Raw genomic sequence first — 27,891 nt, 5'->3', positions numbered from 1 at the left:
GAAGAAGCCCTGGGAATGATGGGAGAAGCTCCAGGAACCCCATAAACAACCCAGGATTGAGTCACCTCCATAAGGAGCTTCCATGAATCCACCTGGGGCAATTCCCACCTGGAAGATCCCTGGGAATGATGGGAGAAGCTCCAGGAACCCCATAAATGACCCAGGATCGAGTCACCTCCATAAGGAGCTTCCATGAATCCACCTGGGGTGATTTCCACCTGGAAGATCCCTGGGAATGATGGGAGAAGCTCCAGGAACCCCATAAATAACCCAGGATTGAGTCACCCCCATGAGGAGCTTCCATGAATCCACCTGGGGCAATTCCCACCTGGAAGAAGCCCTGGGAATGATGGGAGAAGCTCCAGGAACCCCATAAAAAAAACAGGATTGAGTCACTCCCATGAGGAGCTTCCATGAATCCACCTGGGGCAATTCCCACCTGGAAGAAGCCCCAGGAATGATGAGAGAAGCTCCAGGAACCCCATAAATAACCCAGGATCGAGTCACCTCCATAAGGAGCTTCCATGAATCCACCTGGAGCAATTCCCACCTGGAAGAAGCCCTGGGAATGATGGGAGAAGCTCCAGGAATCCCCATAAATGATCCAGGATCGAGTCACTCCCATGAGGAGCTTCCATGAATCCACCTGGGGCAATTCCCACCTGGAAGGAGCCCTGGGAATGATGGAAGAAGCTCCAGGAACCCCATAAACAACCCAGGATTGAGTCACTTCCATGAGGAGCTTCCATGAATCCACCTGGGGCAATTCCCACCTGGAAGAAGCCCTGGGAATGATGGGAGAAGCTCTAGGAACCCCATAAATAACCCGTGATCAAGTCACTCCCATGAGGAGCTTCCATGAATCCCCCTGGGGTGATTCCCACCTGGAAGAAGCCCTGGGAATGATGGGAGAAGCTCCAGGAACCCTCTAAACAACCCAGGATCGAGTCACTTCCATGAGGAGCTTCCATGAATCCACCTGGGGTGATTCCCACCTGGAAGAAGCCCTGGGAATGATGGGAGAAGCTCCAGGAATCCCATAAATGACCCAGGATTGAGTCACTTCCATAAGGAGCTTCCATGAATCCACCTGGGGCAATTCCCACCTGGAAGGAGCCCTGGGAATGATGGAAGAAGCTCCAGGAACCCCATAAATAACCCAGGATTGAGTCACTCCCATGAGGAGCTTCCATGAATCCACCTGGGGCAATTCCCACCCGGAAGAAGCCCCGGAGCCGCCGGGACCCTCCGGATCCGGAAGGTCCCCAAATTCCAGGTTTTCCGGGACACGAAGGGACCCGGGAGCCCCATCCGCAACCGGGAGAAGAAGGAGCCGACGCGATTCCCTCCATCCTGGGTAATAAACTTTGGTTTATTTGCATTTTACAAGACCCTTTTTTCTTACATTCTCCGTTAATTTTGCCATTAAAGTGCTGAAAGTCTTTTTTTTTTCTTTTTTTTTTCTTTTTTTCCTTTTTTTTCTTTTTTCCTTTAATTTGCGATAACAGAAACGGTAACAGATCCCGGCAGAGCGGCCCCCCCCCGCGATGGTTTTTTCCACAAATTAATCCAAACCAGGAAATTCCGGGGGGAAATTCCGCCGGTTTTGAGCCCTTTTTTCCTGCAGAAAGCGGCGATTTTGGCTCCTCCAAGCGGCCGTCCCACGCAAAATCCGGGGGAAAAATCCTCGGATTATTTTATTTTTTTCTGCCCCACCATAGGAATCAAGTTGAGCATCTCTTTTTGGTAAAAAAAAAAAAGAACATTTTTACAGTGTTTTCCTTATATCCATTCCTTCCCATATATCCTTTTCCCCCATATCCCTTTCTTTCCATATGTCCATTTCCATATACCCATTTTTCCCCATATATCTTTTTTTTCTATATATCCTTTTTTCCCATATATCCTCTCCCCCTATATATCCTTTTTTCCCATATATCCTCTCCCCCCATATATCCTTTTCCCCCTATATATCCTCTCTTTCCCGTATATCCATTTCTATTTCCATATATCTTTTTTTTGTGTGTTTTTTTGGTTATTTTTGTGACGGAAATCAGCCCCGCGCGACGAACAGGCGAAAAAAATCGGGATGGAGGGAAAAAAAAGAAGATTTCCACGAACCGAACACTGAAAATATTCAGGAAAATGAGAGGAAAAATGAAAAAATTAACCAGAAATGATATCGAAACAGCTCGTAGCAAACGGAAGCAACGGGAGCGCGGGGAGGCCGCGGGCCTCCTCTTCGGCCTCATCCCGCTCCTCGGCCTCATCCCGCTGCCTCCGGAGGCGTCCCGGGCTCCGGAACGTATGTACAGCCCCTATATACAGCGGCGCCCGCGGGCGGGCGCTACTCCTTCTTCTTGGCCACCGTGAGCTCCACGGAGGGCAGGCGGAGGCCGCCCTTGGAGCCGCTGTCGTTGCTGGAGGACGAGGACAACCGGGACTTCTTGGGGCCTCCCTTGGCCGGGGCCTCCTCGTCGCTGCCCGTCACCTCGTAGGAGCCCTTGGTCTTGGCGCCGATGCCGCCGAACGTCCCGAATTTCATCTTCGGAGCCTTCCCGGCGTCGAGGTCCGGAGCGGAGGCCGAGTGCTCGTCGCTGAAGGAGGACGAGCGGTGCCGGCCCTTGCGGCCCTTGAACAGGGAGAACTTGGCCTTGGCGCCGTCCAGGTCGCCCTCGGCGGAGCCCAGGCTCCCCTTGGAGCTCTTGAGGTCGCCCTTGGAGCCGGAGGCCTCCGGAGAGGCCGGAGCGGCGCCGCCCGCTTTGCCCTTCTGCTTGGAAAAGCCGAATTTGGGCATCTTGAGCTTGGATTTCTTGTGCGGCGCCTCCGCGTCGTCCGGCTCCGGCTCCGCGGCGCCCGGCGGGAAGTCCACGTCCACCCCCACTTCCCGGCCCTTCCCGTCGGCCTCGGAAAAGGCGAATTTCGGCATCCGCAGCTTGGGGAAGGAGACTTTGCCCAGGCCGCATTCCAGGCTCCCTTGGGACGCGCTGGGACTCCACGAAGGGGCCGCCACGTCGCCGCCCTTGATCTTGGGCCCTTGGAGGCTCAGGTTGAGGTCGGCCTCGAGGCGGCCGCTCGCTCCGGGCGCCTTCACGTCCATCCCGGGCGCTTCCAGCCCCGTTTGGAGGCCTCGGATGTCCCCCTCGGCCCGGAGACTTGGTCCTTTCAACCTCACGTCGACGTCGTTCAAGGAGACGCCGGGCGCCTGCGCTTGGATCGTCGGCCCTTTCCATTCCGCGTCGGAGCCTCCCAAGCCGACGGCGACTCCGGGCCCTTTCAGGCCTCCTTTGGGGCCTTCCAGACTGACGCTCAGGTCGGATCCGTCAACGCCGGGGCCGGACATGCCGAACTGGGGCAGTTTGAGGGACGGGAGCTTGATTGTGCCCCCCAGCACCTCCAAGGTGGCATCTGGGGCCTCCACCGAGGCCTTGGGGGACTTGACGCCGGCGGAAACGTCCAGATCTCCCTTCACTTTTGGTCCTTTCAGGTTGATGTCAAAGTCTGGAGCGGAGACGTCCACCGAGGGCCCTTTGAGAGCGACGCCGAGATCCACGTTGGCGCCTGGGGCTTTCACGTCTACCCCAACGTGCGGGATGGAGCCTCCTTTCACGCTCAGGTCGGGGCCCTCCCCGTTGGGCGGTTTCAACGTCGGCATTTTGACCTTCCCTCCGATATCAACGTCCGGCGCTTCCAGGCCGATCGTCGGCCCTTCCGCAGAGCCCGAGACATCCAAATCTCCCTTTAGTTTCGGTCTTTTCAGGTTGGCCTCCAAATCGGGCAGCGAGACCTTGGGGCCTTTCAGCTTGGCCTCAACCGAGCCGAGGTTGACGTCAACCGGAGGGATCTTCACGCTTCCTTCCACTGCTGGGGCCGAGATGTCCAAGTTGGCGTCGGGTCCTTCCAAAGCGACACCCGTTTTCCCCATTTTGGGCAAGGAGACCTTGGGGAATTTGAGCTTTCCTTCCGGACCTTCCAGTTCTACTCCGGGAACGCCGACGGCGCCTTTTCCTTTTGGTCCTTTCACGCTTAGGTCAAGGTCGGGGACGGCCACGTCAATGGTGGGTCCTTTGACTTCCGGCGTTTGAAGCTCCCCTTCGATTTTTGGGACCGTTGCGGACGCGTCCCCCCGGAATCTGGGCGATTTCAGGTCAAACTCGACGTCCGGGAAGGAGATCTTCCCAAACATGGGCTTCTTCCCCTTGGGGGACTTGACGTCGCCCTTCATGGTCACGTCGGGAGCGGCGACGCTCGCGTCCAGCTCCGGAGCCTTCACGTTGGCGTCGAGGTCTCCGCCGGTGACGTTCACGTCGAACGCCCCCTTCTTCCCCTTGACTTTGGGGCCGCTCATGTGGAGTTTGGGCATCTTGAACTTGCTCTTCTTGCCTTTGCCGGAAACGCTGACGTCGGGAGGCTCCACGTTCACGTCGGCCTCCGGGAAATCCACTTCCACCCCCGGTCCCTTGATTTCGGCCTTGGGGCTTTTCACCCCAAACCCAAACTTGGGTTTCTTGAGCTTGGGCATTTTGACATTGGCCTCCAGGCCCTCGACGTTGACGTCGGGACCTTCGACGTCGACTTCGGGGCCTTTCACCCCAAATTCCGGGACGCTGATACCGACTTCAGGCCCCTTCAGGTGACCTTCAGCCTTCGGGGAGGTGACGTCGAAGCCTCCCTTGGCCTTATGGCCTTTCAAATTCAAGTCGATTTCGGGCATGGAGATTTTGGGCACGTTCACGTGCATTTCGGGCATCTTCAGTTTCGGACCTTTCACTTTTCCTTCCGGCCCTTCCACGCTCACGTCCGGGACGCTGATATCGACCTTGGGCCCTGCAAGTTCAACCTCGGCCTTGGGCAGGTTCACGTCCACCTCGGGGCCTTCTCCTTTAAACCCGGGCATGCCAAACTTCGGCAGTTTCATTTTGGGCATTTTCAGTTTGCCCTCCGGCCCGTGAACGTCCACGTCTGGGCCCTCGATGTCTATTTTGGGGCCTTTCACATCGATTTCGGGAGCCTTCAGGTCTGCCTCGAGTTTTGGGCACGGGACGTCCACGTTGCCCTTCCGCTTTGGGCCCTTTAGGTTGAGGTCGATGTCGGGCATGGAGATCTGGGGGGTCTTGACGTGCAGCTCCGGCATCTTGAACTTGGGCCCTTTCATTTTGCCCTCCGGCCCTTCGATGTTGAGGGCAGGTGCCTCAATATCCAATTTGGGGCCTTTGATGTCGATGTCCGGACATTGCAAATCCCCTTCCAACTTGGGTGCCGAGATATCCACGTCCCCCTTCACCTTGGGGCCCTTCAGGTTGAAGTCAACGTCGGGCATGGAGATCTTGGGTGCCTTGATGTGCATTTCTGGCATCTTGAACTTGGGACCCTTCAGCTTCCCTTCTGGGCCTTCTATGTCCAGTTCTGGACCCTCAATGTCCACCTTTGGACCAGAAAGCTCCAGGTCTCCTTTAGGAACATTCACATCCACCTCAGGACCTTCCACCTTCATTCCTGGCATTCCAAACTTGGGCATCTTGAACTTGGGCATCTTGAACTTCCCTTCTGGGCCATGGATGTCCACATCGGGTGCCTCAATGTCCACTTTGGGGCCTTTGATGTCCAAATCAGGAGCTTTCAGCTCTCCCTCCACTTTAGGGAGAGAAACGTCCACGTCCCCCTTGAGCTTGGGGCCCTTCAGGTTGAAGTCAACGTCGGGCATGGAGATCTTGGGTGCCTTGATGTGCATTTCTGGCATCTTGAACTTGGGGCCTTTGAGATTCCCCTCGATGTTCACGTCGGGAGCATCAATGTCCACTTTGGGGCCTTTCACGTCAATTTTGGGGGCTTTCAAGTCTCCTTCTAAGCCAGGACCAGAAATGTCCACGTCTCCTTTCAGCTGAGGCCCCTTCACGTTGAGGTCGACGTCGGGCAGGGAGATCTTGGGGGTCTTCATGTGCAATTCAGGCATCTTCAATTTGGGTCCTTTCAGTTTTCCTTCCACGTTCAACTCGGGAGCCTCTACGTCGACGCTGGGGCCGGAAATGTCCAGGTCGCCCTTGGGCAGGTTCACGTTCACGTCTGGGCCCTCCCCTTTGAAGCCGGGCATGGAAAATTTGGGCATCTTGAACTTGGGCAGCTTGAATTTCCCCTCCGGGCCTTCGATATCCACGTCGGGGACATCGACCTCGACTTTAGGACCTCCGATGTCGACTTCTGGGCCTTGGAGCTCACAGGCCACCCCTGGCGCCGACACGTCCAGGTCCCCTTTCACTTTGGGGCCCTTCAGGTTGAGATCAAAGTCGGGCATGGAGATTTTGGGGGCTTTAAAGTGCATTTCGGGCATCTTAAACTTGGGACCTTTCAGCTTTCCCTCAGGGCCTTCGATGTCCACGTTGGGGCCCTCGATCTCGACTTTAGGGCCTTCCAGATCAGGGGCAGAAAGATCCACGTCCCCCTTGAGCTTGGGGCCCTTCAGGTTGAAGTCAACGTCGGGCATGGAGATCTTGGGTGCCTTGATGTGCATTTCTGGCATCTTAAACTTGGGACCCTTCAACTTCCCCTCTGGGCCTTCAATGTCCAGCTCTGGACCCTCAATATCCACCTTTGGGCCTTTGATATCCATGTCTGGAGCTTTCAAGTCCCCCTCTAGTTTGGGAGCAGAAATATCCACGTCCCCCTTCACCTTGGGGCCTCTGAGGTTCAAGTCAATGTCCGGCATGGAGATCTTTGGGGTCTTGAAGTGCATTTCGGGCATCTTGAACTTGGGGCCCTTCACTTTTCCCTCGGGACCTTCCAGCTCGACGTCGGGAACGTCGATATCCACTTTGGGGCCTTTGATATCCACCTCGGGGCCTTTCAACTCGCCTTCTAGTTTAGGAACAGAAACGTCCACGTCGCCCTTCACTTTGGGGCCTTTGAGGTTGAGATCGAAGTCCGGCATGGAGATTTTGGGGGCTTTAAAGTGCATCTCTGGCATCTTGAATTTGGGGCCCTTTATCTTTCCCTCGGGGCCCTCGATATTGACATCTGGGGCCCCGATATCCAACCCAGGGCCCTTGATATCCACTTGCGGCGCTTTCAGGTCACCTTCCACGGCCGGCACGGACACGTCCACGTCCCCCTTCACTTTCGGGCCTTTTAGGTTCACGTCAAAGTCCGGCATGGAAATTTTCGGAGCCTTAAAATGCATCTCCGGCATCTTCAACTTGGGGCCTTTCCATTTCCCTTCGGGCCCTTCGATGTCCACGTTGGGAACATCGATGTCGACCTCAGGGCCTTTTATTTCCACCTCGGGACCTTTCAAATCCCCTTCCACTTTCGGCACATCCACCTCTGCCTTCACTTTTGGGCCTTTCAGGTTCAAATCAATGTCAGGCATGGAGATCTTGGGGGTCTTGAAGTGCATCTCGGGCATCTTGAATTTGGGACCCTTCAACTTCCCTTCTGGGCCTTCAATGTCCAGTTCTGGACCCTCAATGTCCACCTTTGGACCAGACACTTCCAGGTCTCCCTTTGGGAGGTTCACATCCACCTCGGGACCTTCTACCTTCATTCCCGGCATCCCAAACTTGGGCATTTTGAACTTGGGCATCTTGAACTTCCCTTCTGGGCCATGAATATCCACGTCGGGTGCCTCAATGTCCACCTTGGGGCCACCAATACTGATGTCAGGAGCCTTTAAATCCCCTTCCAGCTTTGGGGCAGAAACATCTACGTCTCCTTTCAGTTTAGGACCTTTAAGGTTCAAGTCGATATCGGGCATGGAAATTTTGGGCGCTTTTATGTGCATCTCCGGCATTTTGAACTTGGGACCTTTCCATTTCCCTTCTGGCCCTTCCACGTCCAGCTCAGGAGCATCGATGTCCACCTTTGGCCCCTTGATGGTAACTTCTGGCCCGCTCAAGTCCCCTTCCATTTTGGGCACCGAAATATCCGCATCCAGCCCTCCTTTCAGCTTGGGGCCTTTCAAATTCAGATCGAAATCCGGCATGGAAATATGGGGAGCCTTGATGTTCAGATCGGGCATCTTCAGCTTGGGACCCTTCACTTTTCCTTCAGGGCCTTCGATGTCCAGGTCGGGACCCTCCACGTCCACTTTTGGTCCTTTTATGTCCAATTCGGGTCCCTTCAGGGACCCTTCCAGGTGGGGCACGTCCACGTTGCCCTTGATTTTGGGGCCTTTGAGGTGCAGGTCAACGTTGGGCATGGAGATCTTGGGGGTCTTGATGTGCATTTCTGGCATCTTGATGTGGGGCCCCTTGAGCTTCCCCTCTGGCCCTTCGATGTCCAAATCGGGACCTTCCACAGCCAACTTGGGACCCGAAACGTCAAGGTCCCCTTTTGGGACATGAAGATCCAACTCCGGCCCCTCGGCTTTCAATCCCGACATGCCGAATTTGGGCATTTTGAACTTGGGCATTTTGAGCTTCCCCTCCGGTCCATGAATATCCACGTCGGGCGCCTCAATGTTGGCCTTGGGGCCCTTGATATCGATGTCGGGTCCCTTCAGCTCCCCTTCCAATTTGGGAGTGGAAAGATCCAAATCTCCTTTCACTTTATGCCCTTTCAGGTTGAGCTCCACATCCGGCATGGAGACTTTAGGGGTGGAAATGCTCAGAAAAGGCATTTTAAATTTGGAGCCCTTCGTTTTGGCCTGCACGTCCACGTCCGGCGCGTGGACATCAACTTTGGGCCCCGTTATTTCCACCTCAGGCTTTTTAAGTTTCACATCCACATCAGCACTGGGCGCTTTAGGACCAGAGAAGCCAAATTTTGGAAGCTTAAATCTGGATTTTTTGGCTTTTCCCTCTATATCAAGCTTGGGAGATTCCACCTCAATTTCTGGCCCTTTGATGTCCACCTTTGGACTTTTCAGTTCACCCTCTATTTTGGGAAGGGAAGCATCAACATCAGCCTTTACTTTTGGCCCCTTCAAATTTAAATCAATATCCGGCATGGAGATTTTGGGGACACTGAAATGCATGTCGGGTTTCTTAAATTTAGGGCCCTTTATGTTTAATTCTGCTCCTTCCACATCCAAATCTGGAGCATTAATGTCCAGCTTGGGACCTGAAAGAGCAATGTCAGCTTCAGGTAGATTCACATCGACGTCGGGGCCTTCTCCTTTCAGCCCCGGCATCCCAAACTTGGGCATCTTGAACTTGGGCATTTTGATTTTGCCCTCTGGGCCATGGATGTCCATGTCAGGGGCTTCAATGTCCACCTTGGGGCCCTTAATGTCCAAATCAGGAGCTTTCAGCTCTCCCTCCACCTTAGGGAGAGACACGTCCACGTCCCCCTTGAGCTTGGGGCCCTTCAGGTTGAAGTCAACGTCAGGCATGGAGATCTTGGGTGCCTTGATGTGCATTTCTGGCATCTTGAACTTGGGACCCTTCAGCTTCCCTTCAGGGCCTTCAATGTCCAGCTCTGGACCCTCAATGTCCACCTTTGGACCAGAAAGCTCCAGGTCTCCTTTAGGAACATTCACATCCACCTCAGGACCTTCCACCTTCATCCCCGGCATCCCAAACTTGGGCATCTTGAACTTGGGCATCTTGAACTTCCCTTCTGGGCCATGGATGTCCACATCGGGTGCCTCAATATCCACTTTAGGGGCTTTGATGTCCACATCAGGAGCTTTCAGCTCTCCCTCCACTTTAGGGAGAGAAACGTCCACGTCCCCCTTGAGCTTGGGGCCCTTCAGGTTGAAGTCAACGTCGGGCATGGAGATCTTGGGTGCCTTGATGTGCATTTCTGGCATCTTGAACTTGGGACCCTTCAGCTTTCCTTCTGGGCCTTCTATGTCCAGTTCTGGACCCTCAATGTCCACCTTTGGACCAGACACTTCCAGGTCTCCTTTAGGAACATTCACATCCACCTCAGGACCTTCCACCTTCATTCCCGGCATTCCAAACTTGGGCATCTTGAACTTGGGCATCTTGAACTTCCCTTCTGGGCCATGGATATCCACATCGGGTGCTTCAATGTCCACTTTGGGACCCTTGATGTCCAAATCAGGAGCTTTCAAGTCAGCTTCGAGATTTGGAGCAGAAACATCCAAGTCTCCTTTGACTTTCGGTCCCTTTAGGTGGAGGTCAATGTCGGGCATGGAGATCTTGGGTGCCTTGATGTGCATTTCTGGCATCTTGAACTTGGGACCCTTCAGCTTCCCTTCTGGGCCTTCAATGTCCAGTTCTGGACCCTCAATGTCCACCTTTGGACCAGAAAACTCCAGATCTCCTTTAGGAACATTCACATCCACCTCAGGACCTTCCACCTTCATCCCCGGCATCCCAAACTTGGGCATCTTGAACTTGGGCATCTTGAACTTCCCTTCTGGGCCATGGATGTCCACATCGGGTGCCTCAATATCCACTTTAGGGCCTTTGATGTCCAAATCAGGAGCTCTCAGCTCTCCCTCCACTTTAGGGAGAGACACGTCCACGTCCCCCTTGAGCTTGGGGCCCTTCAGGTTGAAGTCGACGTCGGGCATGGAGATCTTGGGTGCCTTGATGTGCATTTCTGGCATCTTGAACTTGGGACCCTTCAACTTCCCCTCTGGCCCTTCTATGTCCAGTTCTGGACCCTCAATGTCCACCTTTGGACCAGACACTTCCAGGTCTCCTTTAGGAACATTCACATCCACCTCAGGACCTTCCACCTTCATTCCCGGCATTCCAAACTTGGGCATTTTGAACTTGGGCATCTTGAACTTCCCTTCTGGGCCATGGATATCCACATCGGGTGCTTCAATGTCCACTTTGGGACCCTTGATGTCCAAATCAGGAGCTTTCAAGTCAGCTTCGAGATTTGGAGCAGAAACATCCAAGTCTCCTTTGACTTTCGGTCCCTTGAGGTGGAGGTCAATGTCGGGCATGGAGATCTTGGGTGTCTTGATGTGCATTTCTGGCATCTTAAACTTGGGACCCTTCAGCTTCCCTTCTGGGCCTTCAATGTCCAGCTCTGGACCCTCAATGTCCACCTTTGGACCAGACACGTCCAGGTCTCCTTTTGGGAGGTTCACATGCACCTCGGGGCCTTCTGCTTTAAAGCTGGGCATTCCAAACTTGGGCATCTTGAACTTGGGCATCTTGAACTTCCCTTCTGGGCCATGGATGTCCACATCGGGTGCCTCAATATCCACTTTAGGGCCTTTGATGTCCAAATCAGGAGCTTTCAGTTCTCCTTCCACTTTAGGGAGAGAAACGTCCACGTCCCCCTTGATCTTGGGGCCCTTCAGGTTGAAATCAACGTCGGGCATGGAGATCTTGGGTGCCTTGATGTGCATTTCTGGCATCTTAAACTTGGGACCCTTCAGCTTCCCTTCTGGGCCTTCAATGTCCAGTTCTGGGCCTTCTATATCCACCTTTGGACCAGACACTTCCAGGTCTCCCTTTGGGAGGTTCACATCCACCTCGGGGCCTTCCACCTTCATTCCTGGCATCCCAAACTTGGGCATCTTGAACTTGGGCATCTTGAACTTCCCTTCTGGGCCATGGATGTCCACATCGGGTGCCTCAATGTCCACTTTGGGACCCTTGATGTCCAAATCAGGAGCTTTCAGGTCCCCTTCAATATTTGGAGCAGAAACATCCAAGTCCCCCTTGACTTTCGGTCCCTTTAGGTGGAGGTCAATGTCGGGCATGGAGATCTTGGGTGCCTTGATGTGCATTTCTGGCATCTTGAATTTAGGACCCTTCAGCTTCCCTTCTGGGCCTTCAATGTCCAGTTCTGGGCCTTCTATATCCACCTTTGGACCGGACACTTCTAGGTCTCCTTTTGGGAGGTTCACATCCACCTCAGGGCCTTCTGCTTTAAAGCCGGGCATCCCAAACTTGGGCATCTTGAACTTGGGCATCTTGAACTTCCCTTCTGGGCCATGGATGTCCACGTCAGGGGCTTCAATATCCACTTTGGGGCCTTTGATGTCCAAATCGGGAGCTTTCAGGTCCCCTTCAAGCTTGGGCATGGAGACATCCATATCTCCTTTTATTTTGGGGCCCTTCAGGTTGAAGTCAACGTCGGGCATGGAGATCTTGGGTGCCTTGATGTGCATTTCTGGCATCTTGAACTTGGGACCCTTCAGCTTCCCTTCAGGGCCTTCAATGTCCAGTTCTGGACCCTCAATATCCACCTTTGGGCCTTTGATATCCACGTCTGCACCTTTCAAGCCCCCCTCTACTTTGGGAAGAGACACGTCCACATCCCCCTTCATTTTGGGGCCTTTCAGGTTGAGGTCGATGTCTGGCATCGAGATCTTGGGTGTCTTGAAGTGCATTTCTGGCATCTTAAATTTGGGCCCCTTTACCTTTCCTTCTGGACCTTCCAGCTCCACATCGGGAACCTCTATGTCCACCTTTGGACCTTTCACATTGACTTCAGGCCCTTTCAGGTTCCCTTCTAAGCCAGGAACGGACACATCCATTTCTCCTTTTGCTTTTGGGCCTTTCAGGTTCAGATCAAAGTCAGGCATGGAGATCTTAGGAGCCTTGAAATGCATCTCAGGCATCTTAAACTTGGGACCCTTCAACTTCCCCTCTGGCACCTCAATATCAACATCAGGAGCTTCAATATCCACCTTTGGGCCTTTGATATCCACGTCTGGAGCTTTCAAGTCCCCCTCTAGTTTGGGAGCAGAAATATCCACGTCCCCCTTCACCTTGGGGCCTCTGAGGTTCAAGTCAATGTCCGGCATGGAGATCTTTGGGGTCTTGAAGTGCATTTCGGGCATCTTGAACTTGGGGCCCTTCACTTTTCCCTCGGGACCTTCCAGCTCGACGTCAGGAACGTCGATATCCACTTTGGGGCCTTTGATATCCACGTCGGGGCCTTTCAACTCGCCTTCTAGTTTAGGGACGGAAACGTCCACGTCGCCCTTCACTTTGGGGCCTTTGAGGTTGAGATCGAAGTCCGGCATGGAGATTTGGGGGGCTTTAAAGTGCATCTCTGGCATCTTGAATTTGGGGCCCTTTATCTTTCCCTCAGGACACTCAAGGTCCACGTCAGGAACCTCCACTTTGGGCCCTTTAACGTGCAAATCCACATCCTTCAAATCACCCTCTATTTTTGGTGCAGACACATCCATTTCTCCCTTTACTTTGGGCCCTTTTAGGTTGAGGTCGATGTCCGGCATGGAGATTTTCGGGACGTTGAAATGCATTTCTGGCATCTTAAACTTGGGCCCCTTCAACTTCCCTTCAGGGCCTTCAATGTCCAGCTCTGGACCCTCAATGTCCACCTTTGGACCAGACACGTCCAGGTCTCCCTTTGGGAGGTTCACATCCACCTCAGGGCCTTCTGCTTTAAAGCCGGGCATTCCAAACTTGGGCATCTTGAACTTGGGCATCTTGAACTTCCCTTCTGGGCCATGGATGTCCACATCGGGTGCCTCAGTATCCACTTTGGGACCCTTGATGTCCAAATCAGGAGCTTTCAGCTCTCCTTCCACTTTAGGGAGAGACACGTCCACGTCCCCCTTGATCTTGGGGCCCTTCAGGTTGAAGTCGACGTCGGGCATGGAGATCTTGGGTGCCTTGATGTGCATTTCTGGCATCTTGAACTTGGGACCCTTCAGCTTCCCTTCTGGGCCTTCAATGTCCAGTTCTGGACCCTCAATGTCCACCTTTGGACCAGAAAGCTCCAGATCTCCTTTAGGAACATTCACATCCACCTCAGGACCTTCCACCTTCATCCCCGGCATCCCAAACTTGGGCATCTTGAACTTGGGCATCTTGAACTTCCCTTCTGGGCCATGGATATCCACATCAGGTGCCTCAATGTCCACTTTGGGACCCTTGATGTCCAAATCAGGAGCTTTCAGGTCCCCTTCAATATTTGGAGCAGAAACATCCAAGTCCCCTTTGACTTTCGGTCCCTTGAGGTGGAGGTCAATGTCCGGCATGGAGATCTTGGGTGTCTTGAAGTGCATTTCTGGCATCTTGAATTTAGGGCCCTTCAACTTCCCTTCTGGGCCTTCAATGTCCAGTTCTGGACCCTCAATGTCCACCTTTGGACCAGACACGTCCAGGTCTCCTTTTGGGAGGTTCACATCCACCTCAGGACCTTCCACCTTCATTCCTGGCATTCCAAACTTGGGCATCTTGAACTTGGGCATCTTGAACTTTCCTTCTGGGCCATGGATGTCCACATCGGGTGCCTCAATATCCACTTTAGGGCCTTTGATGTCCAAACCAGGAGCTTTCAAGTCCCCTTCTAGCTTGGGCATGGAGACATCCATATCTCCTTTTATTTTGGGGCCCTTCAAGTTGAAGTCAACGTCAGGCATGGAGATCTTGGGCGCCTTGATGTGCATTTCTGGCATCTTGAACTTGGGACCCTTCAGCTTCCCTTCTGGGCCTTCAATGTCCAGTTCTGGACCCTCAATGTCCACCTTTGGACCAGAAAGCTCCAGATCTCCTTTAGGAACATTCACATCCACCTCAGGACCTTCCACCTTCATTCCTGGCATCCCAAACTTGGGTATCTTGAACTTGGGCATCTTGAACTTCCCTTCTGGGCCATGGATGTCCACATCGGGTGCCTCAATATCCACTTTAGGGCCTTTGATGTCCAAATCAGGAGCTTTCAGTTCTCCTTCCACTTTAGGGAGAGACACGTCCACGTCCCCCTTGAGCTTGGGGCCCTTCAGGTTGAAGTCAACGTCGGGCATGGAGATCTTGGGTGCCTTGATGTGCATTTCTGGCATCTTGAACTTGGGACCCTTCAGCTTCCCTTCTGGGCCTTCAATGTCCAGTTCTGGACCCTCAATGTCCACCTTTGGACCAGACACATCCAGGTCTCCTTTGGGGAGGTTCACGTCCACCTCGGGGCCTTCTGCTTTAAAGCCAGGCATGCCAAACTTGGGCATCTTGAACTTGGGCATCTTGAACTTTCCTTCTGGGCCATGGATGTCCACATCAGGTGCCTCGATGTCTACCTTGGGGCCTTTGATGTCCAAATCAGGAGCTTTCAGGTCCCCTTCTATCTTGGGCATGGAGACATCCATATCTCCTTTTATTTTCGGGCCCTTCAGGTTGAAGTCGACATCAGGCATGGAGATCTTGGGTGCCTTGATGTGCATTTCTGGCATCTTGAATTTGGGACCCTTCAACTTCCCTTCTGGCCCTTCAATATCCAGTTCTGGACCCTCAATGTCCACCTTTGGACCAGACACGTCCAGGTCTCCCTTTGGGAGGTTCACGTCCACCTCGGGACCTTCCACCTTCATTCCCGGCATCCCAAACTTGGGCATCTTGAACTTGGGCATCTTGAACTTTCCTTCTGGGCCATGGATGTCCATATCAGGTGCCTCAATATCCACTTTAGGGCCTTTGATGTCTAAATCAGGAGCTTTCAGCTCTCCCTCCACCTTAGGGAGAGACACGTCCACGTCCCCCTTGATCTTGGGGCCCTTCAGGTTGAAGTCAACGTCGGGCATGGAGATCTTGGGTGCCTTGATGTGCATTTCTGGCATCTTGAACTTGGGACCCTTCAGCTTCCCTTCTGGGCCTTCAATGTCCAGTTCTGGGCCTTCTATATCCACCTTTGGACCAGACACTTCTAGGTCTCCTTTTGGGAGGTTCACGTCCACCTCGGGGCCTTCTGCTTTAAAGCCGGGCATCCCAAACTTGGGCATCTTGAACTTGGGCATCTTGAACTTCCCTTCTGGGCCATGGATGTCCACGTCAGGGGCTTCAATATCCACTTTGGGGCCTTTGATGTCCAAATCGGGAGCTTTCAGGTCCCCTTCTACCTTGGGCATGGAGACATCCATATCTCCTTTTATTTTGGGGCCCTTCAGGTTGAAGTCAACGTCGGGCATGGAGATCTTGGGTGCCTTGATGTGCATTTCGGGCATCTTGAATTTGGGGCCTTTCACTTTGCCTTCCGGGCACTCCAACTCAATATCAGGTGCATCAACATCCAATTTAGGCCCTTTAATCTCTATTTCTGGTCCTTTCAAGTCACCTTCAATCTTAGGAACCGTAACATCCATCTCTCCTCTCGCTTTAGGTCCCTTTATGTTCAAATCTACATCGGGCATGGATATTTTCGGAGTTCTAATGTTCAGCTTCGGCATCCTGAACTTAGGCCCTTTCCATTTTCCTTCTGGCCCTTCGACGTCTAGTTCCGCCTCTGGTCCGGAAATTTCCATTTCTCCTTTTGGCAGATTCACATCTACGTCGGCCCCCTCAAACTTTGGGCCGGACACGTTGAAATGGGGCAACTTCACTTTAGGCTTTTTTAGTTTGGCCTCCGGACATTCCAGGTCCACATCTGGGCCCTCAACGTCTATTTTTGGACCCTTGATATTAACAGATGGCTCCTTCAGGTCACCTTCTATCCTTGGAACAGTAACATCCATCTCTCCTCTCACCTTATGCCCTTTTAGGTTCAGATCGACATCGGGCATGGATATTTTAGGTGCTTTGATGTTAAGTTTTGGCATTTTAAATTTGGGGCCTTTAATTTTCCCTTCTGGACATTCCAGGTCTACATCAGGCACCTCGACATCCACTTTGGGACCTTCCACTTCCATTTTGGGCCCCTTGAGCTCTCCCTGGATCTTTGGACCAGAAATATCCACATCTCCTTTCAGTTTGGGGGCCTTCAAACTGAGGTCTACGTCTGGCATGGAGATTTTGGGTGTCTGAATATTCAATTCAGGCATTTTAAATTTGAGACCTTTTGCTTTTCCTTCTGGCCCTTCAATGTCCACGCTTGGCACTTCAATGTCCACTTTGGGACCAGAAATATCCACCTCGCCTTTTGGAAGTGTCACGTCTAGGTCAGGGCCTTCTCCTTTCAGGCCGGGCACCCCAAATTTTGGCATTTTCAGCTTGGGCATCTTCAGTTTAGCATCTGGGCCGTGGATGTCCACGTCTGGTGCTTCAAGTTCAACTTTGGGGCCTTTGATGTTGAATGCAGGTGCTTTGGGGCCAGAAACATCCAGGTCTCCTTTGACTTTGGGGCCTTTGAGGTTCAAGTCGATGTCGGGCATGGAGATCTGTGGGGTCTTGACGTGCATCTCTGGCATCGTGACTTTGGGGCCCTTGAGTTTTCCTTCAGGAACTTTGATGTCCAAAGAACCAACGTCAGCCTCCACCTTTGGACCCGAGACCTCAATAGCTCCCTTGGGAAGTTTCACGTCCACTTCTGGCACGTCTCCTTTGAGGCCAAACTTGGGCATTTTCAGTTTTGGCATCTTCAGGCCGCCCTCCGGGCCATGGATGTCCAAGTCTGGAGCTTGGAGGTCGACTTTGGGGCCCTTGAGCTCTAATTCAGGGTCTTTCATATCAACGCCGACATTGGGGACGGAGACATCGACATCACCCTTCACTTTGGGGCCTTTCAGGTTCAGGTCAACATCCGGCAGGGCTATTTTTGGGGCACCGATGTGCATTTCGGGCATTTTCACCTTGGGGCCTTTCAACTTGCCTTCTGGCCCTTCAATGTCCACACTTGGCACTTCAATGTCCACCTTGGGACCAGAAATATCCACCTCGCCCTTTGGAAGCGTCACGTCTAGGTCAGGGCCTTCTCCTTTCAGACCAGGCACCCCAAATTTGGGCATTTTCAGCTTGGGCATCTTCAGTTTAGCATCTGGGCCATGAATATCCACGTCTGGTGCTTCAAGTTCAACTTTGGGGCCTTTGATGTCGAATGCAGGTGCTTTGGGGCCAGAAACATCCAGGTCTCCTTTGACTTTGGGGCCTTTGAGGTTCAAGTCGATGTCGGGCATGGAGATCTGTGGGGTCTTGACGTGCATCTCTGGCATCGTGACTTTGGGGCCCTTGAGTTTTCCTTCAGGGCCTTTGATGTCCAAAGAACCAACGTCAGCCTCCACCTTTGGACCTGAGACCTCAATAGCTCCCTTGGGAAGTTTCACGTCCACTTCTGGCACGTCTCCTTTGAGGCCAAACTTGGGCATTTTCAGTTTTGGCATCTTCAGGCCGCCCTCCGGGCCATGGACGTCCAACTCTGGTGCTTGGAGGTCGACTTTGGGGCCCTTGAGCTCTAATTCGGGGCCTTTCATATCAACGCCGACCTTGGGGACGGAGACATCGACATCACCCTTCACTTTGGGGCCTTTCAGGTTCAGGTCAACGTCTGGCAGGGCTATTTTTGGGGCACCGATGTGCATTTCGGGCATTTTCAGCTTGGGGCCTTTCAACTTGCCTTCTGGCCCTTCAATGTCCACACTTGGCACTTCAATGTCCACCTTGGGACCAGAAATATCCACCTCGGCCTTTGGAAGTGTCACGTCTAGGTCAGGGCCTTCTCCTTTCAGGCCGGGCACCCCAAATTTGGGCATTTTCAGCTTGGGCATCTTCAGTTTAGCATCTGGGCCGTGGATGTCCACGTCTGGTGCTTCAAGTTCAACTTTGGGGCCTTTGATATCAAATGCAGGTGCTTTGGGGCCAGAAACATCCAGGTCTCCTTTGACTTTGGGGCCTTTGAGGTTCAAGTCGATGTCGGGCATGGAGATCTGTGGGGTCTTGACGTGCATCTCTGGCATCGTGACTTTGGGGCCCTTAATGTCTACACCAGGCAGGTCCACCCCAACTTTGGGACCTTTGATGTCCATCTGAGGTCCTTTCAGGTTGCCACCTATTTGTGGGCTGGAAACATCCACCTCTCCCTTCAGCTGAGGTCCCTTCACGTTGACGTCCACATCCGGCACGGATATTTTGGAAGGCATTGAAATACCCGGCCCTTTCAGGGAACCTTCTACGCATTCGAGTTCAACATGAGGCGCCTTAATGTCAATCTTGGGACCTTTGGCGTCAAACCCAAGTCCTCTGATGTCCCCTTCCATTCTTGGGCCACCAACGCTTGCATCTCCCTTCACGTGAGCACCCTTCAGATTCAGGTTTACATCAGCCATGGATATTTTCGGTGTTTCGGTCTTCCCGAATGTGGGACCTTTCCATTCTCCTTTGATGGCCACAGCAGGAATGTCGACGTGTCCCGTGTCCCCCTTTGGAAGCACCTCCACGGTAGGACCTTGTCCCTGGGCATCCAAGGCGGTAAATTTGGGCATGGTCATCTGGGGTATCTTCACTTTTCCCAGGCCACCTTGGGTGTCCAGGCCCGGAGTTAGCTCCATGCTGGCTCCTTGGATATCCGCTCTGGGGACTTCCAGGGCTGGAGATGGGATCTTCACAGCCCCTTCCAGCCCCATGTCCTGGGGCTTGGTGACTTTAACCCCTTCCACCCCAGGAGAGGACACTTGGGCACCCACCATCCGGATAGAGGCTGCAGGAGCATCCAGGGATAGAGTTGGCCCCTTGGGCCCGGCAATGTCCACCTCTCCTTGAGCCTCCATGGAAGGATCCGCAAGGGGGAACCCAAATTTGGGCATTTTCATGGCAGGAATCTTGATTTTTCCCACCTCGCTGTCTGGGCTGCCTACGGGCGGTAGGGAAACATCGACTCCGGGGGCTTTGATATCTCCCCACACGTTGGGACCGGCAAAACCCACTTGAGGCCACTTTCCTCCCGGCTCTCCTTGAATGTCCATGCTGGAAACGTGCATTTTGCCATCCACTTTGGGGCCTTTCACGTGAAAATCGCCATCCGGGCTTCCCATCCGTCCATTCGGATAAGCCTCCGGGCCGTGGAAGCCCTCACCGGAAACATGAAATCCCTCCATCGTAACCGTTTTTCCTATTTCCCCGCCTGGAACGTGTATTTCCGGACTCCTCACGTGGACGCCCGGGCCTTGCATTCCCGAAATCCCGGGTCTTCCCACCTGGGCCTTTCCCATGTGGACGTCCAGCTTCTTGGATGCCGACTCAACCGTTGGGCTGGGAGCGGCCCCTCCAATGGCCACGCTCAAGTCCGTCGTCTGGGTGACCCTCATCCCAGTTTTCCCAGGCTCCACGTGGACGAATTCCTGTTGGGGCGGCCCCGTTTTCCCGTCGGCTCCTTCGCGGCCGCTCACGTCGACCGTGTAGGCCGTGACCTTCCTGGTGACCGTGATGGTCCTGCTCTGCGTTCCGCCCGCGTCCGCGTCCGTCGCGTCATCCGACTTGAGCCGGGGCTTGATCTTGGTCGTGTAGATCCGCCTGTACTCCTCGTCATCCCCGCTCTGGAAGGCAACAAGGGCCAGTTAGCCCTTTCCCGGTGGGAATTCCGCACCCGGAAGCGGGAGAGATGCTCGGATGGAGCTTGGGATCGGGGCACGGCAGCGAGACGGTCAGTTGCCCATGGTGGGCGAGCTCTAGGGATGGGACTGTCCCTTGGTGTCACCTCAGGGCTAGGACCATCCCCATAGGGACTGGACCATCCCCATAGGGACTGGACTGTAGGCCCAGGGTCACCGTCACCATAGGACCAAGGTTGTCCCCAGTGTCACCGTAGGATGAGGACCAAGCTCTTCCTTGATGTCACCACAGGACAAGGACCAAGCTTGTCCCCAGTGTCACCATAGGAGGAGGACCTTGATGTCACCATAAGGTTAGGATCAAGCGCATCCCGAGTGTTACCATAGGAGGAGGACCTTCATGTCACTTGTCCCCAGTGTCACCACAGGACAAGGACCAAGCTTGTCCCCAGTGTCACCATAGGGTGACATCATGCGCGTCACCATAGGGTGCCATCATGCGCATCCCCATAGGGTGCCATCATGCACGTCCCCATAGGGTGCCATCACGCGCATCCCCAGTGTCCCCATAGGGTGACATCCCCAGTGTCCCCATAGGGTGCCATCAGGTGCATCCCCAGTGTCCCTATAGGGTTAGGATCTCACTTATCCCCAGTGTCCCCATAGAATGACATCAAGGTCCTCCCCAGTGTCCCCATAGGGTGCCATCCCGTGCATCCCCATAGGGTGACATCAAGGTCCTCCCCACTGTCCCCATAGGGTGCCATCAGGTGCATCCCCAGTGTCCCCATAGGGTTAGGATCTCACTTATCCACAGTGTCCCCATAGGGTGACATCCCCATTGTCCCCATAGGGTTAGGATCTCACTCATCCACAGTGTCCCCATAGGATGACATCCCCAGTGTCCCCATAGGGTCCCATCATGCACATCCCCAGTGTCCCCATAGGGTTAGGATCTCACTTATCCCCAGTGTCCCCATAGGGTGACATCCCCAGTGTCCCCATAGGGTTAGGATCTCACTTATCCACAGTGTCCCCATAGGGTGACATCCCCAGCGTCCCCATAGGGTGCCATCCTGCGCGTCCCCAGTGTCCCCATAGGGTGACATCCCCAGTGTCCCCATAGGGTTAGGATCTCACTTATCCACAGTGTCCCCATAGGGTGACATCCCCAGTGTCCCCATAGGGTGCCATCACGTGTGTCCCCAGTGTCCCCATAGGTTGACATCCCCAGTGCCCCATAGGGTTAGGATCTCACTTATCCACAGTGTCCCCATAGGGTGACATCCCCAGTGTCCCCATAGGATGACATCTCCAATGTCCCCATAGGGTGACATCAAGGGCCTCCCCACTGTCCCTACAGGGTGCCATCATGTGCATCCCCCGTGTCCCCATAGGGGGACATCCCCCGTGTCCCCATAGGGTTCCATCCCGCGTGTCCCCATAGGGTGACATCACATGTGTCCCCATAGGAGGAAGACCTTGATGTCCCCATAGGGTGCCACCATGCACATCCCCAGTGTCCCCATAGGGTTAGGATCTCACTCATCCACAGTGTCCCCATAGGATGACATCCCCAGTGTCCCCATAGGGTGACATCAAGGTCCTCCCCAGTGTCCCCATAGGGTGCCATCATGCACGTCCCCAGTGTCCCCATAGGGTTAGGATCTCACTTATCCACAGTGTCCCCATAGGGTGACATCCCCAGTGTCCCCATAGGGTGCCATCCTGCGCCTCCCCAGTGTCCCCATAGGGTGACATCCCCAGTGTCCCCATGGGGTGCCATCACCTGTGTCCCCAGTGTCCCCATAGGTTGACATCCCCAGTGCCCCATAGGGTTAGGATCTCACTTATCCACAGTGTCCCCATAGGATGACATCTCCAATGTCCCCATAGGGTGACATCAAGGGCCTCCCCACTGTCCCCATAGGGTGCCACCATGTGCATCCCCAGTGTCCCCATAGGGTGCCATCCCGCACGTCCCCATAGGGTTAGGATCTCACTTATCCCCAGTGTCCCCATAGGGTGACATCCCCAGTGTCCCCATAGGGTGCCATCATGCGCATCCCCAGTGTCCCCATAGGAGGAAGACCTTGAGGTCCCCATAGGGTGCCATCACACACATCCCCAGTGTCCCCATAGGGTCCCATCACGCGCATCCCCAGTGTCCCCATAGGGTGACATCACACACATCCCCAGTGTCCCCACAAGGTGCCATCCCGCACATCCCCAGTGCCACCGCAGCCCCGTCCCCGCTGTCCCCCCTCCCTGTCCCCCTGGGGGGGGTGTCACTCACCAGGACGAGCTCGGGGCTGGCGGGGGCGCCGCCGTCGGCCGTCCCCGTCCCGCGGTCCCCGCGGTCCCCGCGGTCCCCGCGGCGCTGCAGCCGCAGCCCCACGCGGTGGTGGCCCATGGTGTCGAGCAGCTGGGCCACCTCCCCGCGCGGCAGCTGGTCGAAGTAGACGGTGGCGCTGACGATCTGATCCCCTGCGGGGACGGGGACGGGTGAGTGGGGGACACGGGGGGGGGTGTGCAAAAGGGGTGTGCAAGGGGAGCGTGCAAGGGCAGTGTGCAAAAGTGTGCAAGGAGAGCGTGCAAGGGGAGCGTGCAAAGGGTGCACACAAAATGTGCAAGGGGAGCGTGCAAGGAGAGCGTGCAAGGGGAGCGTGCAAATGGTGCACACAAAATGTGCAAGGGGAGTGTGCAAAAGTATCCAAGGAGAGCATGCAAAGGCTGCACACAAAATGTGCAAAGGGAATGTGCAAGGGGAGCGTGCAAAAGGAGTGTGCAAGGGGGCGTGCAAAGGGTGCATATGAAATACGCAAAGGGAGGGTGCAAAAGTGCAAAAGGAGTGTGCAAGGGGGCATGCAAAGGGTGCACACAAAAGAAGTGTGCAAGGGGAGCATGTAAAGGGAGTGTGCAAGGGGCGCATGCAATGGGTGTGCACAAAAGTGTGCAAGACATGCAAGGGGAGCATGCAAGGGGACGTGCAAAGGGTGCACACAAAGGGAGTGTGCAAGGGATGTGTGTCTAGGGAGCGTACAATGGGTGCACACGAAAGTGCAAAGGGAGCGTGCAAAGGGTGCACACAAAAGAAGTGCAAGGGGCGCTTGCAAGGCGTGCAAGAGGTGCGTGCAAGGGAAGCATGCACACAAAACAAGTGTGCAAGGGGGTGCGTGCAAAGTGAACGTGCAAGGGGCGCATGCAAGACATGCACACAAAACAAGCATGCAAGGGGTGCATGCAAGACATGCACACAAAAGCGTTCAAGGGGAGCATGCACACAAAAGAAGTGTGCAAGGGGAGCGTGCAAGGGGAGTATGCACACAAAACAACCGTGCAAGGGACATCTGAGATGTGCACACAAGATCTTGCAAGGGGAGCGTGCAGGGGGCATGTGCACACAAAACAAGCCTGCAAGGTGCACACAAAAGCGTGCAAGGGGCGTGTGCAAGACATGCACACACAACAAGTGTGCAAGGGGTGCGTGCAAGGTGCGCGTGCAAGGTGAGCATGCAAGATGCACACAAAACAAGCGTGCAAGGTGAGCGTGCAAGGTGCACACACAACAAGCGTGCAAGGGGCGCATGCAAGGTGAGCGTGCAAGATGAGCGTGCAAGGTGCACACACACAAGTGTGCAAGGGGAGTGTGCAAGATGCACACACAACAAGCGTGCAAGGGATGTGCAAGGTGAGCGTGCAAGGTGCACACACAAGTGTGCAAGGGGAGCATGCAAGATGCACACAAAACAAGCGTGCAAGGGATGTGCAAGGTGAGCGTGCAAGGTGCACACACACAAGTGTGCAAGGGGAGCGTGCACACAAAGCAAGCGTGCAAGGGCCACGTGCAAGGTGAGCATGCAAGATGCACACACAACAAGCGTGCAAGGGATGTGCAAGGTGAGCGTGCAAGGTTCACACAAAACAAGCGTGCAAGGTGAGTGTGCAAGACGTGCACACAAAAGAAGCGTGCAAGGGGCACGTGCAAGGTGAGCGTGTGAGATGCACACAAAACAAGCGTGCAAGGGATGTGCAAGGTGAGCGTGCAAGATGCACACACAACAAGCGTGCAAGGTGAGTGTGCAAGACGTGCACACAAAAGAAGCGTGCAAGGGGCACGTGCAAGGTGAGCGTGCAAGATGCACACACAACAAGCGTGCAAGGGATGTGCAAGGTGAGCGTGCAAGATGCACACACAACAAGCGTGCAAGGTGAGTGTGCAAGACGTGCACACAAAAGAAGCGTGCAAGGGGCACGTGCAAGGTGAGTGTGCAAGATGCACACACAACAAGCATGCAAGGGATGTGCAAGGTGAGCGTGCAAGGTTCACACACAACAAGTGTGCAAGGTGAGCGTGCAAGACGTGCACACAAAACAAGCGTGCAAGGGATGTGCAAGGTGAGCGTGCAAGGTTCACACAAAACAAGCGTGCAAGGTGAGCGTGCAAGATGCACACACAACAAGCGTGCAAGGGATGTGCAAGGTGAGCGTGCAAGGTTCACACAAGTTTGCAAGGTGAGCATGCAAGATGCACACACAACAAGCGTGCAAGGGATGTGCAAGGTGAGCATGCAAGGTGCACACACAAGTGTGCAAGGGGAGCATGCAAGATGCACACAAAACAAGCATGCAAGGGATGTGCAAGGTGAGCGTGCAAGATGCACACACAACAAGTGTGCAAGGGATGTGCAAGGTGAGCGTGCAAGATGCACACACAACAAGCGTGCAAGGGGAGCGTGCAAGGTGAGCGTGCAAGGTTCACACACAAGCGTGCAAGGGATGTGCAAGGTGAGCGTGCAAGGTGCACACACAAGTGTGCAAGGTGAGCGTGCAAGGTGAATGTGCAAGACGTGCACACAAAAGAAGCGTGCAAGGGGCACGTGCAAGGTGAGCGTGCAAGATGCACACACAACAAGCGTGCAAGGTGAGCGTGCAAGGTGAGTGTGCAAGACGTGCACACACAATAAGCATGCAAGGTGAGCGTGTAAGATGCACACACAACAAGCGTGCAAGGTGAGTGTGCAAGACGTGCACACAAAAGAAGCGTGCAAGGGGCACGTGCAAGATGCACACAAAACAAGCGTGCAAGGGATGTGCAAGGTGAGCGTGCAAGGTTCACACACAAGTGTGCAAGGTGAGCGTGCAAGGGCCGCGTGCCGGGACGCACCTTCGCGCACGACGCCGGCGCGCGCGGCCGGCGAGTTGCTCTGCACGCGCTGCACGAAGACGCCGTCGTCCGTGTGCGCGATGGTGATGCCGTGCGAGCCGCTGCCCTGCCAGCTGGGCAGCAGGATCTCCCGCGTCTCCTCCTCCCGCTCCATCTGCGGAAAAACAGCGGGATGCGCCCGGGAGCCGCGGGAAAACCGGGATGCACCCCCGGAGCTGCGGGAAAACGGGATGCACCCCCCCGAATCTGCAGGAAAACGGGATGCACGCGGGATATGTGGGAAAAATGGGATGCACGCGGGATATGCGGGAAAATGGGATGCACCCCAAATCTGCAGAGGAAACGGGATGCACCTGGGATCTACGGGAAAAATGGGATGCACGTGGGATTTGTGGGAAAAATGGGATGCACCCCGAATCTGCAGAGGAAACGGGATGCACCTGGGATCTGCGGGAAAAATGGATGCACGCGGGATTTGTGGGAAAAATGGGATGCACCCCGAATCTGCAGAAAAAACAGAATGCACCCAGGATCTGCGGGAAAACCGGGATGCATGCGGGATCTGTGGGAAAAATGGGATGCACACGGGATTTGCGGGAGAAATGGGATGCACGTGGGATCTGCGGGAAAACGGGATGCACCCCGAATCTGCAGAAGAAACGGGATGCACCCGGGATATGTGGGAAAAATGGGATGCACGCGGGATATGCGGGAAAACCGGGATGCACCCCCGAATCTGCAGGAAAACGGGATGCACGCGGGATATACAGGAAAAACGGGATGCACCTGGGATCTGCAGGAAAAATGGGATGCACCCCAAATCTGCAGAAAAAACAGAATGCACCTGGGATCTGCAGAAGAAAACGGGATGCACACGGGATCTGCAGGAAAAATGGGATGCACATCATGGGATCTGCGGGAAAAATGGGATGCACCCCAAATCTGCAGAAGAAACGGGATGCACCCGGGATCTGCAGGAAAAATGGGATGCATGTGGGATTCGCAGGAAAAATGGGATGCACGTGGGATTTGCAGGAAAAATGAGATGCACCCCGAAATCTGCAGAAAAACCAGAATGCACCCAGGATCTGTGGAAGAAAATGGGATGCACTCGGGATCTGCGGGAAAAATCGGATGCATGCGGGATTCGTGGGAAAAACGGGATGCACCCGGGATCTGCAGGAAAAATGGGATGCATCCGGGATCTGCGGGAAAAATCGGATGCATGCGGGATTCGTGGGAAAAACGGGATGCGCCCGGATCTGCAGGAAAAATGGGATGCACTTGGGATCTGTGGAAAAGATGGGATGCAGGCGGGATCTGCGGGAAAAATGGGATGCACCCGGGATCTGCAGGAAAAATGGGATGCACTCGGGATCTGCGGAAGAAAACGGGATGTACCCGGGATCTGTGGGAAAAATGGGATGCACCCGGATCTGCAGGAAAAATGGGATGCACTCGGGATCTGTGGGAAAGATGGGATGCAGGCGGGATCTGCGGGAAAAATGGGATGCACCCGGGATCTGCGGGAAAAATGGGATGCACTCGGGATCTGCGGAAGAAAACGGGATGTACCCGGGATCTGTGGGAAAAATGGGATGCACGTGGGATCTGCGGGAAAAATGGGATGCACCCGGGATCTGCGGGAAAAATGGGATGCACTCGGGATCTGCAGGAAAAATGGGATGCACCCCGAATCTGCAGAAAAACCAGAATGCACCCGGGATCTGTGGAAGAAAATGGGATGCACTCGGGATCTGCGGGAAAAATCGGATGCATGCGGGATTCGTGGGAAAAACGGGATGCACCCGGGATCTGCAGGAAAAATGGGATGCACTCGGGATCTGTGGGAAAGATGGGATGCAGGCGGGATCTGCGGGAAAAATGGGATGCATGCGGGATCTGCGGGAAAAATGGGATGCACCCGGGATTTGTGGAAAAACGGGATCCGCCGCGCAATTCCCACGCGTTTCGTGCAGCCCAAGCCCCACTGACCTTGCTGGGATTCTGTGTCCGGCCGGAGCCGCCCCAGGAATTTCTGCTCCGGGCCTCTCGGGAAGGGTCCGTGCTGCTTCCCGGCCTGGCGGAGAGAGCGGGAAGGGACCCGTGAGGGGGGCGAAATGCACCTGGATTTGGGTAAAAATGCTGCAAGGACCCTCATTTTGGGGCTGCAACCTTCACTTTTGGGGCTGCAACCTTCATTTTTGGGGCTGCAACCTTCATTTTTGGGTCGCAACCTTCATTTTGGGGATGCAACCTTCATTTTTGGATTGCAAACTTCACTTTGGGGCTTGCAAGCTTCATTTTGGGGTTGCAACCTTCCTTTTGGGGCTGCAATCTTCATTTTGGGGCTGCAACCTTCATTTTTGGGTCGCAACCTTCATTTTGGGGATGCAACCTTCATTTTTGGATTGCAAACTTCACTTCGGGGCTTGCAAGCTTCATTTTGGGGTTGCAACCTTCCTTTTTGGGCTGCAACCTTCATTTTTGGGGTTGCACACTTTGGGGGCTGCAACCTTCTTTTTGGGCTGCAACCTTCATTTTGGGGTTGCAACCTTCATTTTTGGGGTCGCACACTTCGCTTTTGGGGCTGCAACTTTCATTTTGGGGTTGCAACCTTTCTTTTGGGCTG

The 27,891-nt window shown here is 54.4% G+C and overlaps 1 protein-coding gene across 1 annotated transcript; it reads right to left on the bottom strand.

Annotated features, from left to right (window-relative positions):
• Positions 1-2,347: 2,347 nt before the first annotated feature.
• On the bottom strand, positions 2,348-25,413 carry LOC104571096 (neuroblast differentiation-associated protein AHNAK). The gene is made up of 5 exons (XM_088527295.1): positions 25,260-25,413; positions 22,389-22,579; positions 18,694-20,077; positions 5,588-18,621; positions 2,348-5,425 (listed from the first exon to the last, which is right to left on the bottom strand). The coding sequence occupies exons 1-5, from the start codon at positions 25,411-25,413 to the stop codon at positions 2,348-2,350; spliced, it is 17,841 nt and encodes a 5,946-aa protein (XP_088383421.1).
• Between the last annotated feature and the right edge of the window lie 2,478 nt (positions 25,414-27,891).

The sequence above is a fragment of the Tinamus guttatus genome, unplaced genomic scaffold (assembly GCF_059628265.1).
Source record: "Tinamus guttatus ecotype Peru unplaced genomic scaffold, ASM5962826v1 Tinamus_guttatus_pri_ptg000275l, whole genome shotgun sequence".
Classification (NCBI taxonomy): Eukaryota; Metazoa; Chordata; class Aves; order Tinamiformes; family Tinamidae; genus Tinamus; species Tinamus guttatus.
This window is presented reverse-complemented; position numbering and strand designations above follow the sequence as displayed.